General features: G+C 41.9%; 2 protein-coding genes across 2 annotated transcripts; both read right to left on the bottom strand.

Annotated features, from left to right (window-relative positions):
* Window positions 1-529: 529 nt before the first annotated feature.
* Window positions 530-7,811, bottom strand: LOC109780612 (guanosine nucleotide diphosphate dissociation inhibitor 1). The gene is made up of 13 exons (XM_020339192.4): window positions 7,509-7,811; window positions 4,634-4,696; window positions 4,428-4,511; window positions 4,027-4,134; window positions 3,721-3,893; window positions 3,186-3,297; window positions 2,845-2,925; window positions 2,687-2,749; window positions 2,495-2,596; window positions 2,187-2,311; window positions 1,854-2,064; window positions 1,691-1,765; window positions 530-909 (listed from the first exon to the last, which is right to left on the bottom strand). The coding sequence occupies exons 1-13, from the start codon at window positions 7,593-7,595 to the stop codon at window positions 853-855; spliced, it is 1,341 nt and encodes a 446-aa protein (XP_020194781.1). The 5' UTR covers window positions 7,596-7,811; the 3' UTR covers window positions 530-852.
* A 3,874-nt stretch (window positions 7,812-11,685) lies between these two features.
* LOC109780611 (guanosine nucleotide diphosphate dissociation inhibitor 1) lies at window positions 11,686-17,453 on the bottom strand. The gene is made up of 13 exons (XM_020339191.3): window positions 17,127-17,453; window positions 16,372-16,434; window positions 16,081-16,164; window positions 14,684-14,791; window positions 14,360-14,532; window positions 13,781-13,892; window positions 13,517-13,597; window positions 13,360-13,422; window positions 13,184-13,285; window positions 12,864-12,988; window positions 12,544-12,754; window positions 12,385-12,459; window positions 11,686-12,114 (listed from the first exon to the last, which is right to left on the bottom strand). The coding sequence occupies exons 1-13, from the start codon at window positions 17,211-17,213 to the stop codon at window positions 12,061-12,063; spliced, it is 1,338 nt and encodes a 445-aa protein (XP_020194780.1). The 5' UTR covers window positions 17,214-17,453; the 3' UTR covers window positions 11,686-12,060.
* Window positions 17,454-18,428: the final 975 nt, after the last annotated feature.

Raw genomic sequence — 18,428 nt, 5'->3', positions numbered from 1 at the left:
AGATTATTACTTTCTTGGGTTTCATCTTTCTAAGTTCTAAAGAGATCGTCTTCTAAAAGGATTGTCTTCTTGATTTCATCAAGGAAAGAAGCAAAGAGGAATGGCCTATGACTGGAACATCTCAAAAATTCAGGACTTGGGCAATGTGTGTTGAGCAGATTTCGAACCCGTCTGCGGACCACCATGCGGAGAGGCGGATGCAGCTTTCCCATACACGCCTTGCTCTGCTGGATGAGCAAGTTTCCTGGAAACAACTTTGAATCTTGGAATTGGAAATGGAATCCAACTTTAGCAGGAGTTCGAGCTGTGCAAGTTCCATGGGCTTGCCAAGACGGTCAAGGACTCTACCGCCAAGATCCGTCGCAGACGCCGCTAGTAGGGACACACCTTTGCCAATGTGAAGGCCAAGGCGACCAAGTTTGACCTTGGCAATACCACCAAGTAGTCACTGCCATCGCTGGATCGGGCCTGCTGCTTGATTACTTTTCTGGAAACAAAGATGAGTCGGAAAGTTGGTGCGTGCAAACGATTTGGAATATCAACCCTGTTCGTAGCCAGACTAAACTTACTTTAACAGTTATTATGATACATACATAAAACCACGAAGTTCATAGCCAACCCTGCTCACTGTTCACACCATTCACTAATTACTCTTCTAGTACAGTAGTAAATAAAACCACGATGGTTCAATCGTCTGGAACCAGCATTTTTTCCATATTGCTGCAAGCGACAAGCATGCGGAAGACAATGGCCATAACACCAGATTTTGATCTGCGGGTGAAATAGTCAGGACATTTGTTATGGTTTGTCCTGCAGTGTTTGAAGAGAACAGCCGTATTTTGATTATGAAATCTAGTATTCTTCTTCAGCAGCACTAGCAGCACTCAAATCAACGCTGAGATCAATAGTCTGCAATGAGAAATCAAGAATAAAGTTAGAATGTAAAGTGGAGCTAGTCAGCACCACTTTTCGTATCTCGCAAAAAAAAAAGCACCACTTTTCGTGACCCGTTTAACACCTTTACATGGTGTTCTTGTGTTACTCCCTTTGTTTAACAAACCATACAACGGAACAGGAGGAGAGTGCAGGAAAGGTACTTATATACCATAATAAAGGAGATACTAACAGCATGTACAGGCGTGGTTAGCTTCAACTACTATCAAGCAGGGAGGAATATCAGGTGATACCACCACTTAGGATCCCATGCTACCAATTTGAAAATTTATAATTTAAATGTTTCAAAAAATTCCAAGAAAAATTCTGAATGTTCACAACACATGTGTCTGCAAACCCTAAACAATTCAGATCCAAATTCAAAGTACACACTGATAAACAAAAAATACAAATCCAGCATGAATAGTGTCAATAAGGACAAAAATATGAATAGTGTGAAAAACTACACTATTCACATTTGGATTTGTCTTTTATGTTTCTCAATGTATTACCTCCGTCTCAAAATGTAAGACGTTTTTGTAGGCTTTTGAGACGGAGGTAGTATATATCGAATTTAGATCTGAATTTTTTAGGGGTTGCAGATACATGTGCTGTGAGCATTCATGATTTTTCTCAGAATTTTTGAAACATTTAAATTCGAATTTTTCAAATTGGTACCATGGGAGCATCTAAGTGGTGTTATCACCTGATATTTTCCCCTATTAAGCATTAGAGGAAAATGAAGATGAAATATTACCTTTCCGGTGATCATTGTATACATGTTAAGAACATCTGTCACAGTAGTCTCAAAATGTGTGGTAGCATCATAGCTCTGCAGAGAAACAAACTGTCATAAACATCTATAACAGTCTAAAAATAAACAAAACCTCTTGTTATGATACATATACTGCAAAATTTACCGTTGAGATGAAGCAATTATCAAGAGATGGTTCGTTCACTGGTTCATATCTGTCATACATATCAAAAAAGAGCTCATCTACTGGACCAAGTAGATCAATGCCAGGCTTAAGTTCGGATTGTATATTATCACTCTCCGCTTCTGCAGAGACAAATGCAATGAACTTCCCTTTTGGTGCGACGTTGTGGGTGTATGAGCAACAGAAGACATACCTAACAAGAGCAGACCAATAGAAATATCATAAATGAGGATCGCGTAATCATTCAATCAAGTGATGAGCTGTAAATCTAGTCATCCATCAAATGAAATTGTTTGGGCTTGAGATAGGGCTCACATGTCTGAATTGCGTCCAAGTTGTTTCTGTGGCAAAATAATCTGGACTGAGTGGGACTCATTTGTATTTGGGATTGGATGGCTCATAATAGCAATTGCACGTGCAACTTTGCCGATCTTCCTGACCTGTTGAAAAACATGAGCAAAACATCATCATTGGAAGCAATGCATAACAAAAGCTCCAGACGAGGTTGTAGTAAATATGAACTTCTAAGAAGGGAAGGGAATAATGAAGATAAAAGGCCAAATTTAGACTAAATGTTTGCCATGTATTAACCTTGACAGAATGCAGGCAAGAAGAATATTCACCTTGTTGGTCAAGTACGAAGGATCGCAGACAACTTTCTTGCATTTTGCGGTTTCACCTTCTGATGTAACACCACACGCTTTTCCTTCCATATCGAATTCAACCTACATGAATTAGGTGGCACAGGTGAAAGAAATTGTGATTTACCATACAGATCATGTCGGTTATACTAATAGGCAGGTGACAAATAATACCTTGCATTCTGGCTTACTTAACATGTAAGTGCCACCATAAACAGCACTTAGACGTGCAAAACCCTGTAGCATAAGAAAGCATTGTAACAAATGAGCATCTTAGTAACATGTACGTGCAGTATGACAATAAAGGTATAGCAAACTGAAAACACACTGACCTGTGGCAGCTCACCCAGCCCATATAGAGGATAAATATAAGGCGAGCCCCCTTGAAAACGTGCAAGAGACTCCGAATATAACTAAAAGCAGATGTAATCGAAATCCATGAGTCACGCAATCAAATAAAAGCAATGACACTGCTAAAAGGAAGAACAACTACAGGGACTGGATTATGAATGATTGGCAACTACTCCCTCCGTCCCACAATGTAAGACGTTTTTCGGTTTTTGCAAGCTGTTCTAGCTTGCAAAAACATCTTATATTGTGAGACAGAGGGAGTACATGATGAACTTATAATACCAAACAAGGATCATCTACCATTGTTTTTGTCAAGACTTACTTTCATCCTTTTCACAGTATCAAGTGCTGGTTCATTGAGGTGACGATCATCCCTATGGAGAGCAAGCGCGTGGCCAATGAAATCCACTGTATCATCAACTAAGCCGTACTTTCTGCAAAAACACAAACAGAAAATATAGTTATTTTTGTGCAGAAAGGGATAATAACAAGCACATGAAATATCCTTTCACACCATGTAGAAGGTTGAAGGCCAGGGACTAGTTATCATTATTAAAAGAAGTGAAAAAGTAACTGAAATAGGTTCACAGTAGGGAAGACAATACGGTAAGCGAATTTCTGAGGAAACTGAAAAGTTGGACAAGAATGATACTGTATACATGCAACTGAACCAACTCTTTGTGTTCATACTTGTTTTCCTGAAAAGGTCATCCACATTTGGAAGCATGGTTCCCAGGCATTGTGTACTACCATGACACCACTATAATTGTCGGCGACTTGGGAGTGTTGCAATTTGTTTACGACTAACATTACTGACAAAGCAATGAACAGAATGGAGCAATCATCAATGCACTCACGCTATCAATTCTTTAGTTGTCAACGTAGTAAGGTCCAATCCCTGATGTGTTTTTGGATCAGCTTCATCGTAATTTTGGACATAAATGAAGAAGTTCCTTGCTCTGCGTTTCTCAAAAAGGCCCATCAAAGGAGACTTCAGAGCCTCCATATCAGTCGCGGGAACCTTGTGGATCTGATCGAACATGATAACAGAAACAAGGTAAGTTGCACCTCTAGCATAGGATCAGATTACAGAACCTAACAACCTATGGAAGATACAGGATATGTGATGATAAAAACAAAAGGAAATAAGCTGAAGAATGTACCTTCCCTTTGCTGAAGACAAAGCTCCCATCAACAGCTTTGAATGACAAATACTTCGTTACATTAGTGTGAATGAGGGTTCGAACCAATGTCCCATTTGCCATCATAAACTGATCACAGAAACGTTTTGTGATAATCAATGAACAAATAAACATAAATCTGGACAGCTACCTTACAGGGTTGTTCGTTTTGTTCTATTTTTCCTGTTAGTAATACATGAGATTTCCATACTTTGTTGAATCATCAGTGAATCACCACATTAATTACATAAAGAAGCTCCGCATGTTTCCCATAAAGAAAAAAACTATGCACCATCATGAGGGTTTATTTGTGTAATCATAGCAAACATAGGTGGTGTAGCTGTGTTGTAAAGATAGTTTTGGATGGGAGGGGACTGTTGCACCTTCGGAACCATGTCTACGTTGTAATCTTTGCTTGAGCCTAGATGTGCCGGGGGCTTGTCTTCCCCTCTAAATTTCTTCCAGAGCTGTCCCCAAACAAGAATTTATTGGGGTTAATATAAATGATAAAAGCTCTGAAAAAATCAATTAAAGAACAACGTGTAAAAACTTCACAAAATCTCGAACCTCCAGCATTGGACTTGCTTACCTGATTAAGGTTGAGAGAAGTGGAATCTCCACCATAATAGTCATTTCTATCCATGTGCAAAACCTGCAATATCATCAAACACATGTTCGTAAGGGGGTTCTATAGATGAATTTTCAGTATTACTACATTGCTTTACAAATGCAAGTGCTTTTAAAGAGGGCCATAAAAAGATACAAGGCTCATGAGCTACTCAAGATCCTGACTCAGAACAAATACTCATATATGCCTATAATTGTGTAGCATGTCGTTGCCAGTAAACAAATATTCAGGCCCTTAATGTGTTTCAAAATTCATTCTTTGCACTTTTTGGGATAGCAAAAAAGCACTACTAAAATTTCCTATTTTTTAAAAGAAATGATTATGTTCATATCTGTATCAAAAGCGTATCCAGATCAAGGGGTAGTTGTTAGTAGAGATTATATTGTTAGCGATGAAAAAATAATGAGGCCACTTTGCTAGAAGGAATTTGCTTGAAGGCATAAGATTGTTAGCAAGTTCGTTTTCAGAAGATTTCCCCTCAGTGGTTTCTGGTTGTGGGGAGTGTTCAATAGGCTGGAGAGGAAGGCATATGAACTCACTTGTACCTTTATCCGCAAAAAAAAAACTCACTTGTACCTTCCTCTGATTCTTTATCCCATCTCTAAAATAAAATTAAGTGAAAACTCCTACAGAAAACTGCTTCACACAACCAAATATTAATAACCTATGTCAAAATTATACTCTTGGGAAAAATAGTAAGAAAACACCTAATCAAATTCCTCCAACTAACTAATTCACCTCAGTATCCCATCTGACAAAATCTCCCAAACAAACTGACATCCTTGTCTATTCTAATTTCATCATAAGGATATTTTCTAGCAAGAACTTTTTGCGGAACACGAGGAAATATGCACCTTTGTATCAAATGTTTGTGTTAAGACAAACGACTTGAACCTTGTCTGCGCAGGAAGACCGGACATGGCACTACATCGGATAGTGGCCCCGACAAGTCTCCCTTTCCTTTTCTCCTGTCCTATGACTTCCTTCCATCTCTCTTTCTGTTTTCCCTCTAACAATGTTCTTTCTCGCATAGGCACGTAGGCATAGCTGGCTTTGTTCTATTCTTGCATTTTCTGTTGCTGCTGTTTGACTTTGGCGTCTACCGTGCGCGAATCTGGACCGGCAGACTGCTGGTGTCATATCCTCTAAATCAATAATGAGTATCACTAATTTCTCTTGATTCGCATTTTTTTTCTTTGGGTTCACCTGAAGCAACTCCGCCTATGTTGTCTCAACATAGCCGGTCCCAAGCCCGGGTAGAGGAGGAGGGTTGTGATAGGCTTGGCGAGCCAACGTAAAAACTCAGCCACTCTTATGGAGATGTCTTTTTAGAATAAGAAGCGTGCGGAGAATGTCAAGAGTGGTCGGGGTAGACTGAATTTGACATGGGAGGAGTCCGTTAAGAGAGACCTGAAGGATTGGAGTATCACCAAAGAACTAGCTATGGACAGGGGTGCGTGGAAACTTGCTATCCATGTGCCAGAGCCATGAGTTGGTCGCGAGATCTTATGGGTTTCACCTCTAGCCTACCCCAACTTGTTTGGGACTAAAGGCTTTGTTGTTGTTTGTTGTTGTTGGGTTCACCTGAAGCCAACGTCTCTCTGCACAGCTCTGCCCCTGGCGTAGACTGAATCGAGTTTGAAATGAAGCTCAAATCAAGAAGTGGTGGCAAAGGACACTGGCACAGAGGCACACCATGAGCACCAGAGGGGCGGCGACAGCGAGCCACCGGTCCGCAGCCAGTACCCAGGGTTTCTGTATCTACACCAAATGGATGCATAAATTCTACATGATGCGCCATTTCTAGTAACGATTAATAGTAACTCACTAATCTTTATCTTTACTCCTATGAAGAGACCAGTTGGAGCACTGTGGAGGCATGTGAATCATTCCTTTTTTTTCCTTGAACACACATCTAAGTGCATGCCATTTTGTATTAAGAAGAAGAGTGTCACAATGACACAGAATTTCGAAAGGCTCCAGCCTATGGGTGCAGCCACTTGGACATGGTAGCACGGGCTATGTTCAACCAATATGGATGGTGGTGTAGCAAGTGTTTTTGCTGCATGAGTGTGACATGTAATCTTGTTTGCATTTCGGTCTAGACCTCGAGCAAATTTTTCCATTTTTTGTAAGAATTGTTAATACTTTGCAATAAAGATGGTTCAAGCAAATGGATATGCAGAGACCGGGGATTCCCCCTCCTCCTCCTCCTTTTTGAGGCACTAGGTAGCATAAGGGGGTCTGGCATGGCGGGGGAGCTGCCGAAGCGCCTTTAGCATGGCTTCACTGAGGATCGACTCAGACCAGGTCCTTACTTCTGGGCATCGCTCCGGGCACCAGATTCGCCATGAATAATCCGATTTGGTACCAGCGTGTCATTTTGAGATGCAATTACACACCACCCACTTAATGTTGCAAAAACACCTGGATCCATCACGAATTCTGGCCTCGCTAGTTTACATCCAACATGAAGAACCAGGCTAGTGAAGTCAGAACCACGGATGTTGCTCTCCCTTCGGAATACACCTCGCTCAGCATGGAAAACTCGCAAAACTAGCGAATCAGTGGCTGGCCCCCTTTGGATCGACTAAGGCGCAGATAAACACAGTTAGTACAAACGAAGTGTTCATCTAGCAGCAAATCTAGTCCAGATCAAACATGCGCAGCACCACCTGGTGTACCAGGCAGCGCGCTCCAGTGATCCAGTCCACCGCGGGCAGCGGAAGCGAGATAGGGAACGCTGAACGGTGACAGGGACGCGGAACCCGAGCATGGAAGCGACGGATCGGGGGCGGGACGGGCGAGGGGGAGCGGTCGATCGGCGGCGACTCACCTTGAGGCCGTCGACGGAGAGGAGGCCGCTGAGGATGCACTCCTTGAGCCCCGTGCCCAGCACGATGACGTCGTACTCCTCGTCCATGGCAGCGACCTCTCGGCGAGCTTGTCGCGGTGGCTCCGGGGAGCGAGAGGGGTCAGCACGGAGGACGGCGGTGGGGAGAAGTGGGGTTGACAAAGGGGCAGCAGTTGGGGGTGGGGATGGGATTTGGCGTTCGGGAATCCGGAAGAAGTCGGACGCGCATGCGATGGCACTCAGAGGAGAACAACACGACCCGTCTCTTTCGCGTGCAGGCCCCTGTGGATAAATCATAAAACCAGACTTGGTCTCTCCGCGTTATATGAATTTGTTTGAATGATTTAGGTTAAAAAATGATTTGAATATTGCTCACCACACCTCTTCTAGATGAGAAATAACTATATGTCTTGTCTAACCTCTACACTGTTGAATTTTACACGAAGATTCATGAGGATTTTTTTCTTCTAATTTTTGTATCTGTTAATCAAATAGTGTAGGAGTTAGATGAAACTTTGTTAATTCTCATACTCCCCCGCATGCATGTCTCTACTGTAGGCTGTACTGCTGTAGTCACCTAGCTAAAAAAATGACGTGTTGTTTTAATAGAGACGCTGCCTCCCACTCAAACAATAATGTGCATTAATGAGCACTACGTCAGAAGTTATCATTAAAATACATGGACAAGGAGAATGAGATAGTTTCTATTACTCTCTCGCATCATGCTCTCTCCTTCACGTCAACAATCATCATATATATATGACAAAATCAAGAGCAAGTGTAAAGTCTTCGTAGATGCCATAAGTTGTATATGCTACAATCACTGCGAGAAGCGAGTAAATAGCATAAAACTACTACTTTACAGGCTATGGTTTCAAAAAACTACCGGTTTTTAATTTTTTTCAGATAAATACCAAGTGGGTGGTCGGCTGTTTCAATAAAACCCAGATGACCGTTGTTTAAAAATTAAACATGTTTATGACATGTCGGGCCCGCACCTAAACGAACAGTCTGTTTGACCGTTAATTGACATGTGGGTCCGACATGTCAGTGTTTCTTACAAAATCAATCAGGCCCCTGTAAATATTTAAGAAATGCAATCAGGTCCCTACAAACAAATTAAAAAGGCAATCGGGTCTTTTCCGTGGCTGTGCTCCAGATCAAGAGGAGCGGGCGCCCGCACCTTGCTCGCCGGCCATCAGCTGTTGTGTGGAGCTCGCCGGCCAGCATCCATGGCGCCGCCACGGAGCTCCTTTCCATCGCCCTTTGTCGTACAGCGCGCGCAGCCGCAGAGCTCCCCGACACGCAGCCTCTCTCCCTTCCCTCTTGCTCGCGCTGGCTCCAGGTGGGTGGAGCAGCTCGACCAGCTCGGTCCACTGGCCCCGACTGGAGGTGGTGGCGGCGTGCCCATCCTCGGCGCGGAGGAGGGCAGGGTCGAGCTGCTCTGGCTGGTGGTGGCAGCGGCGGCCTGCACACAAGCCCTCATGGCGCGCGCGGCAACCGTGGGCAGAGCCCCACGACGTGCGGTGACGACCACGGGCGAAGCCCCATGGCGCGCGGTGACCGCGGTTGGAACCCCATGGCGGCGGCGCGCAGTGGCGACCACCCATGGCGGCGTGCAGCGGCGACCACGGGTAGAGCCCTTTGGAGGCGCGGCGGCGACAGTCCAAGGACCCGATTGCTTTTTAAAAATGATTCCAGGGACCTGATTGCTTTTTAAAAAAAATTGTAGGGGCTAATCCGTAAAAAAATCTGTGGATGAGGCGCTGACATGTGGCCCCCACAAGTCAGTTAACGGTCAAACAAACGGTCAACCAAACGGTGCGTTTAGTGGCGGGCCCGACCTATCATAAACATGTTTAATTTCTTAACAAAGAGGATTTGGGGTTTTTTAAAACAGCCAACCCCTGACTTGATAGTTATCAGCGAAAAAAATAAATTCGATAGTTTTTTTGAACCTTAACCTATAAAGTAGTAGTTTTATGCTATTTACTCGCGAGAAGCTCGCCGAGATGAACATTTGTGGCTCCCATATTTAGGTTCAAACATTTTGATTTTTTTATATTCTTAACTCTATACTGAATTTACAATATCAAAACAATTGAATTCAATTTTGATATGCACACAACAAACAGTGAGTAGTGGATAATTCAAATTGTGTTCTCCAAATGTTGTTCACAAGCGATTATATTTGTTTCTCAATGTCTGTGTGAATGGTAAATAAATAGCAAAAGTGTCTTGTGACGTAGACTTTAGGCCATGTTTGTTTCAGCTTTAGGCAACAGATTCTTATAAAAAATCAGAAGCTGAAAGAAAGAACTATTTGAAATCAGCTTTGCCACTAAAGCTGAGTCTAGTTTCAGACCCATTTTCAGTGCAATTGTCTAAAGCACGTTCAGATGTACTTTAGTGGCAAAGTTGATTCTACAAATCAATTTTGCTAGTGAAGTGAATCCATTGGTGGTTTGAAGCCAACTAAATTTGAAATAAGTAAGGCCTATGTTATTTGGTTATATTCATGACCTTTTTGGTGTGTCATAGGCCTTACTGGAAATATTTATGGCTTTCGTTCGTATTATTTTTACCTAAAGAGAGGAACTAAATTTGAAATAAGTAAGGCCTATGTTATTTGGTTATATTCATGACCTTTTTGGTGTGTCATAGGCCTTACTGGAAATATTTATGACTATTAGGCTTTCGTTCGTATTATTTTTACCTAAAGAGAGGAGTGCACCTAAGGCACATCTTCGAAACGGCAACCATAAAAATTTGGTCGTGAATAACCCATGAATAGTACTCCCTCCGTCCCATAATATAAGAGCGTTTTTGACACTACGCTAGTGTCAAAAACGCTCTTATATTATGGGACGGAGGGAGTAGTATCCAACCGCTCTGCTTAATAATCTGCTAATTGTTTGGTCAACCCTTCTTTTTTACCTCACTTTTAACCCAAATAATCAGTGCACAGACAAGGAAGGTTTGCCCGTACACAAGTTTACATGAATTCCCCTTTTCAACTCAAACTCAAAGGGCTCCGACCATGGGCGGATCTAGTGTGAGGGCCATTAGCGTCATTGCCCCCACAAACAATTTGCAAATTTTCTTTTACTGGTGTAAAGTTTATCCATCATATAATAATTTTGGTGTAGTATAATAAAAAAATTCTAGTCATTGGAATGTTGTCCAGGGTTGCCCCCATATTGTCAGATCCTAGATCCGCCACTGGCTCCGTCGCCTATTCCTCGAGCATTGAACACTAGCCGGTAGCTTCCCAAAAAGATGATAGAAATGAGACATAAAATGAGACATTTGGGCAACAAACTAAAAAGATGATAGAATGAGACATACGATAAGCAAACAAAAACTTAGGCAGCAAATTATAGCGTTGATAAGGCAACTAAACCTCCAAACCACTAGATATATTCCATATTATCTCATGCAACAAGTTTGTAAAAACAATGATGTTATTGACTCACTACACAACAAAAGTATACAAATTTGTAAAGAAATGATGTTATTGACTCACCGCACAACAAAAAATCTTTAACTCATGCAACGAATTGTGAGTAAATAGAACTAAATTCTAATTGATGCGTGCAAAAACTTTAAGCTGACACAACAAAAATGCTAGATGTATGCAACACAAAATCAACTTATCCAAAGACTAGCAAAACACGTGCAGCAACAACAAAAACCAGATGTGTGAAACACAGCAAACATATACTCCCTTGTAAATAAATATAACACCGTTTAGATCATCAGAGGAAGTACAACACACTTCCATTGCAAGGAAACACACATTTCCAAATAAGATGATTTTTGCCAGACTGCACAAAGATATCCTTAACTATTTCTACAGCAGCCTTGTTGCCCAAGTGAGTGCAATATTCCTTGTTACCAATTTTTATGTAGAAGATCGACAATTGTTGCAAATAAATCAAACAATCTCTAAACTTTGATATTTTCTTTGGTTCAAAATAGGGATGCAGGCGGGCATCCCGCATAGTCCCGCAAAATCAATCAGCTAGTACAAAATAAACTAACTCTATCAAACAAAAGCTACAACTAACCTTACTCATTTTGTATACGGAGCAGGACGGATCAGGGCGCCGCTTTGCATCCCTGGTTCAAACCCACTCACTCTGTTTCTCACGTAACATTTCAAAACCATCTGCATGCTTACTTTCTTGAACAAAAGAAAATAAACCACATTTGACCTTACTCGGAAGGAAAATACGTCCAAGACACCAATATGTATAACTGTAGAATACATCAACAAGACGAACACGAGCATGCTAAAGCCATCGTTACGATAGAATAACGTTTACAACCCAGTGGATCAATATGGAAGTTAACGAAGGAAACCAGCAGCATTCCACAGATAATAATTTCGCATAGTGCTGCTGGCAGGCGTGGACCTGAACCCCCTACGCAATATGCAGCTCATGTCACACATGACCATCCTGCAGTAGGATTCCGATGGTGTTTCCTCCATTTAGTATAGTCTTGAAGAAAATGCTTGGTTTGATGAGATCTAGTAATCTTCTGCAGCGCTGGCAGCACTGAGATCAACGCTAAGATCAACAGTCTGCAAGAAGACCAGAGAGTTATGCCAAAACAGCTTTCAGCCACAAAAATGTGAAATTTATTAGGTACCAAAATTGCCGATACAAGAGCTAGATATATATACGTCCGAATTCTACAGAAAAAAGAGGCAATAGAGAATCACTAGTGAATAAAATATAGACAGCAGTCCTCGGGAACAAATTGTGAATTCTCAGAGTTTACCCCACATCAACAGAAACTAATAATCGCCCACCAGCATTGCAAAGGTAAAAGGAGTGAATCTCAAGCTTACCTTTCCAGTAATCAGTGTGTACATATTAAGAACATCTGTCACAGTTGTCTCAAAGTGAGTAGTGGCATCATAACTCTGCAAAGAGGGAAAGAAAAAAAACTGCCATGAACATCCACAATATGAGACTAACACTGTATTCTCATATAAAGCAAAACTTACCGATGAGACAAAGCAATTATCAAGAGAAGGTTCATTGACGGGTTCATATCTGTCATACATATCAAAAAACAATTCATCTACTGGACCAAGTAGATCAATTCCAGGCTTTAGTTCGGACTGTGGGTTATCAGTCTCTGCTTCAGCAGACACAAATGCAATGAACTTCCCTTTTGGCGCGACATTGTGAGTGTACGAGCAACAGAAGACATACCTACAATATATGTACCAGCATGCATGTCACAATGAAGCAATGGAAACTGAATTTAGAAATTTATCCAGCGATAATTATTTGAGAACTGAGACAGAAAGTGAGCCCTCACATGTCTGACTTGCGCCCAAGTTGCTTTTGTGGTAAAATAATCTGAATCGAGTGGGAATCATTTGCATTTGGAATTGGGTGGCTCATAATAGCAATTGCTCGTGCAACTTTTCCAATCTTCCTTACCTGTTCACAGAGTAAACGTCATGGGTGAATGCTAGTATGTAGCAAAATAGTATGCAGACAATAAGAATTACAAGAGACCAAACCGTGAAGGTTCAAAACTTAAGTAAGTTCAGATGGACCATGGGAGCTTCAGTGAATTTGGTACAAACATGTCCAAACAAAAGTATAACATCAATTGGAAACAGCGATATATACCTTGTTGGCCAAGTAAGAAGGATCACAGACAACCTTCTTGCACTTAGCAGTTTCACCTTCTGACGTAACACCACACACTTTCCCCTCCATATCAAATTCAACCTGCAAAAGAGTATTGGGTAAAAGAATTCACACACAATGGCATAAATGATTAGCACAGATGGGGTAAGACCAACCTTGCACTCTGGCTTATTTAACATATAAGTGCCACCATAAACAGCACTTAGACGTGCAAAAGCCTGAACAGTAAGAAAGCACTTTAGCATATAATCATCTTAAAGGCAAACAGGCAGTGGAAAATATATTAGCTCAAGTAATCGGAAAACAACTGACCTGTGGCAGCTCACCCAACCCATACAATGGGTAAATATAAGGTGAGCCTCCTTGGAACCGTGCAAGAGACTCAGAATAGAGCTAGCAGCAAGCAGCAAAGTTTCATTATGCTCCATTGATAAAATACATTTAAATAGCAGAAATATCGCCAAAGAACAAATAAACAAGGGTAGCAAATCATAGAAATTATATTGATGTTAACAAGCCAGAAACCTTCTATCTTCTTAAGAAAAGAAAAAACTAAAAAAATTAGTCAGGGCATACTTTCATTCTTTTAACAGTATCAATTGCTGGCTCGCTTAGGTAGCGATCGTCCCTGTGAAGAGCAAGCGCATGGCCAATGAAATCTATAGTATCATCACTCAATCCGTGTTTCCTGGAAACAAATAACAAAAAACAAATAAGATTACTTGTAGTGCAGGAAGTAACAAGGGATATCCTTCCACTTTTAATGGCAAGTGCAGATCAGTACATGATACTGAAATCAAATGTTCTGCAACTCTACTGTTTTTTCATAAGAGAGTAAATTATTAAACCAATCCCTACTTCTGAAAAAAAAAGCAATAAGAATCAAGGTAATGCAGAAGATGCATGTGCGATTAGAACAAGCATGTATTATTTCCTAACAATGAGGCGGACAGAACTAGTTTTTGTACATTTCAGCCACTCAACAGAATAAGCAACTACTCCCTCTGTCCCATAATATAAGAGCGTTTTTGACACTAGTGTAATGTCAAAAACGCTCTTATATTATGGGACGGAGGGAGTACCTTATATAGTCCTTTTAACTCAAAGAAAATATCTGATATATACCATTGATGCCATAACAGATGAGATACTTACGCGATCAATTCTCTAGTTGTCATCCTTGTAAGGTCCAATCCTTGATGTGTTCTTGGATCAGCATCATTGTAATCTTGGACATAAATGAAGAAGTTCCTTGCTCTACGTTTCTCAAATAAGCCCATTAAAGGGGATTTTAGAGCCTCCATGTCAGTGGCAGGAACCTTGTGAATCTGATGCAAATGCAACACAGCAACAGAACGTAGGTGACTAATTTGAATAGTGGTGTTTAGAATACATGAGATCAAAGAATGGCTTATGACGAGTCCAGCAAAGGTGCCATCCATACAAGATAGGAGGTATGCGGGTAAGCTAAAGCAATACCTTCCCTTTGCTGAAGACATAGCTTCCATCAACAGCTTTGAAAGACAGATACTTCGTCACATCAGTGTGAATGAGTGTACGAACCAAAGTTCCATTCGCCATCATAAACTGGTCAGAGATAGAAAGAGAGATACTATTTTTATCAAGTGTTTATAATCTCGACATATTACATGTAGCCTGTAGGTTTGTAGCATTTCATAATCTGAACCAAGCATCTGTTTATTGTTAATAAAATTACAAGTTTCTCTCAAAAGAATAAAAATAACAATAGTACAATACAAGTAACGGGAAACACTATCAGGATTGTGGAGTCATTGCAAGGGTTCCAACATAGGAAGAGAGTTGAGCGGTTATTGGTCAAAACTGTATACAAAGGAGCCGCATTAAAATGAAGCAAAAAAATGCAAGGAAACATTGAAAAATGTTAAGTACTTCTTGGCCACAAGCCTCTTGAAGGAGTTGCAAAGCCATTGACAGTTTGACACCTACTAGTATGATGCTAAATTTAGCATGGACCAATTTGATTTAGACAAGGTTGCATGCTCTATCTGCTAAAAATACTCCATCAGGCCCACGCATCACTCCCCAGTCTGCTTTTAGAACCATGGTTACCAGATTCGCGGATCAATGGGTTTGCCACTTACAAAACTTGGGTTCCCTAATAGGTGTACATTTCTGATTCACGGACAAAGATGGAGATGGGATACGCAAACCAGATATTTAGGCACAAAGGTTTTACTAGAGAACATCCCCATTAAAAGAAGGAGAAAACATGACACATGAGCCTGATCAGCCCATCCACATATCGTCTTTTAGTTAGGAAGGGAACCCTAAGGTACCGACGGAACCTTCTAAAGAAACATAATACCGTAACCTATCTCCCTAGCGCTCTGCTGTACCAGCGCCGCCTTTCCATCTAAAAGACGATATGGTTAAAGAAAGTCTCCAACCCTCGATCCTCACCAGATCCAGGTGGTCAATGTCTCAAGGCTGCAGGCTACAGGCCACAGCCCCATCCTACCTGTCACTGCTCCTAAGAACGGTATTAGTGGCGGATGGCAGCTGGAAGAAATCATATCCTCCCATCTTCTAATTTATCTTGATTTCATTGGTTAGGCAGTTTGGCACCCATCTATGAATCGGACACCAAATCCTTACTGTTTGTCATCTATTTCGAACAGACAGGTTTCAAAGGGTGTTACGCAACTCCGGTAACCATGTTTGAAAGACTATTTACTGATCATACACCAACAGTTTTCCTTATTGCTACATCACTCGACTGAACCACAAATAAGTTTGTAAATATTTTTGCAATGGAAAGAGTACATTTATTGTATACTCAGTTAATATTTGCTGCATACAGAAAGATGGGTTTAATCAAAAGGGGCATGTCACACCTTTGGAACCATGTCTACATTGTAGTCTCTGCTCGCACCTAAATGCGCAGGTGGTTTTTCTTCCCCCCTGAACTTCTTCCAGAGCTGTCGACAACATATGCAAACATTAAAGAGGTATAACTAAAAACAACTACAAGAATAAATCAATCATATCAACTACCAAAACAAACTGAGTGACTTTTGTTTATATACATATATTTTCAAGAAGTACCCATTGATACAATTATAACCTCATTCTAGGTAGTTGTGATCTTAACTTAAACCACTCGATAGAGACATATAGCTGCTTGCCTGGTTCAAGTTGAGGGAGGTGGAATCTCCTCCATAGTAGTCATTTCTATCCATGTGCAAAACCTGCAAAAAAAAAAAAGCAAAAGAGGATCCTTAGAACACATTTAGCAATATCACCATTTTTGCACCCCTTCAGACTACAACATGCATCGAGCATCCCGCCACTTTTGGATCAGCAGTATCTCACCCAATTAATACACCATAAAAGATCATGCTCCAAAATGGGTAAGCATGTCATGCCACCACAACTCAAACCACGCCCTACCTTTTTCCTCACCGACTGATGTGCCCCAGCGTTGCAAACTCATACCGGCGCCTTACAAGCATGGATCACATCTACTAGCATAAACTGAGCGAGACAGGGAGACCACGGCTGGGGTCGCCGTCACTGCAGCTTACCCTCCGATTCAGCCACGCCCCAGCGTCCCCACCTCCACATCACTACAGGCTGCTTCCCCCAAGTCGAACGACCGCCTAAGTTTCGCAACAGTTCCTACCACCAATAGCAGGGGGACACGGTGTGGCAGCCAAAACAATCGCCCATCTGCTGGCATCAGGTCCGGATCAAGCCGGGCACCAGTACCATCGCCCGATCTACTACCTGGAAGCAGCAGCAACCACCCCGCCCGCGCGCCGAGAGCGCGGGCTCCGTCGGAAAGCACGCGCACGGGAGCTGACTGAGCGGCCTCACGGCAGGCGGCGGGAACGGGGAAAGGCACAGATCGATCGGTAGGGGGGGAGGAGGCGGGCTTCACCTTGAGGCCGTCGACGGAGAGGAGGCCGCTGAGGATGCACTCCTTGAGCCCCGTGCCCAGCACGATCACGTCGTACTCCTCGTCCATGGCGGGGCTGGCTGGCTGGCCGCGGCGATCGCAGGCGAGCAGAGCGGCAGCAGATGGGAGCAGGAGCAGGAGGAGGCGGAGGAGTGGAGTTGAGTTGGACGCAAGCAACGGGGGCAGGTGCTAAAAGAGCGGTGGGATGGATGGATTTGGGGAGGGAGGTGCCGGGTGCGTGCGTGCGATGCGATGCCGATCCCCAGAAACACGGCACGGCGTTTTTGCGTGCAGGTCCCTGGGACGATCGGCTATTTGCGCGTCCGGGAGCCTTTATCTACTGAGATTCATTTATTTTTTAGGTTTTTTTTTTTTGCTTTTGGCCACGCGGGCGTGGCCGCGTGGGGCGTGAGTGCGTGAGCGGAGTGGTCGGTCGAGCACGCCGCAGAAGTAACGCACGTGGGCCGGGTTTCTTTTTTTTTTGACGTTCGTGGGCCGGGTTTCTGGGGTAGCTGTTCTGTAGCCGGGCAATTCTTTCTGGGCTAGGCCGATTTTTTTCTGAGATGTGGGCTAGGCCGACTTACTTTTGAAATCCAGCGTGAAAATATATATAGTGTATAAAACATATTTAAGACATCCTAAAAAACATATTTAAGACTATCCACAAAATCACTAGGTTCGCGCTTGGTAGGCGTGTTTCCTATTTGGCGCCTTAATACAGTGTATTTGGTAGTGGGCGCACACCCACGCTAGTCCGACCTGAGCTGTCAGCTCATTCCTCTAGCCCCCACCGGTTTTCTGGGCTGGGTTTCTATGGATTTTCTTTTCATCTGGTGTTCTTTCTTTCTTTAGTTTTTTCCTTTTTTCTTTTTTTAGTTTTACAGTTTTTTGTTTTCTTTTTTCCCTGTTTCTTTTTCTTTTTCATTTTTTAAAATTGATGAAAATTTTGAATTTTGATGATTAAAAAAATGATAAACTTTTTCAAATTTGATGAACTTCTTTTCAAAATCGATGAATTTTTTTTGAATTTGATGAACTTTTTTTAAATCAATGAACTTTTTTCAAATTTGATGTACATTTTTCAAAATTGAAGAACCATTTTTAAAATTCTTGAATTTTTTCAAAGTTTGTGAACTGTTTTTAAAATATGTGAACATTTTGAATTCATAAACTTCTTCGAGTTTACTTTTCCTTTTTTTTATTTTTTTTGTGTTTTTTTTCGAAATTCAACGGTTGACCGATCTACTGGTCAAATGCGATCAAGCAAACGAACTTTTTCTCGTG

The sequence above is a fragment of the Aegilops tauschii genome, chromosome 1 (genome assembly GCF_002575655.3).
Source record: "Aegilops tauschii subsp. strangulata cultivar AL8/78 chromosome 1, Aet v6.0, whole genome shotgun sequence".
NCBI lineage: Eukaryota > Viridiplantae > Streptophyta > Magnoliopsida > Poales > Poaceae > Aegilops > Aegilops tauschii.
The sequence above is the reverse complement of the archived record's forward strand: the minus strand, read 5'-3'. Positions and strand labels throughout refer to the sequence as shown.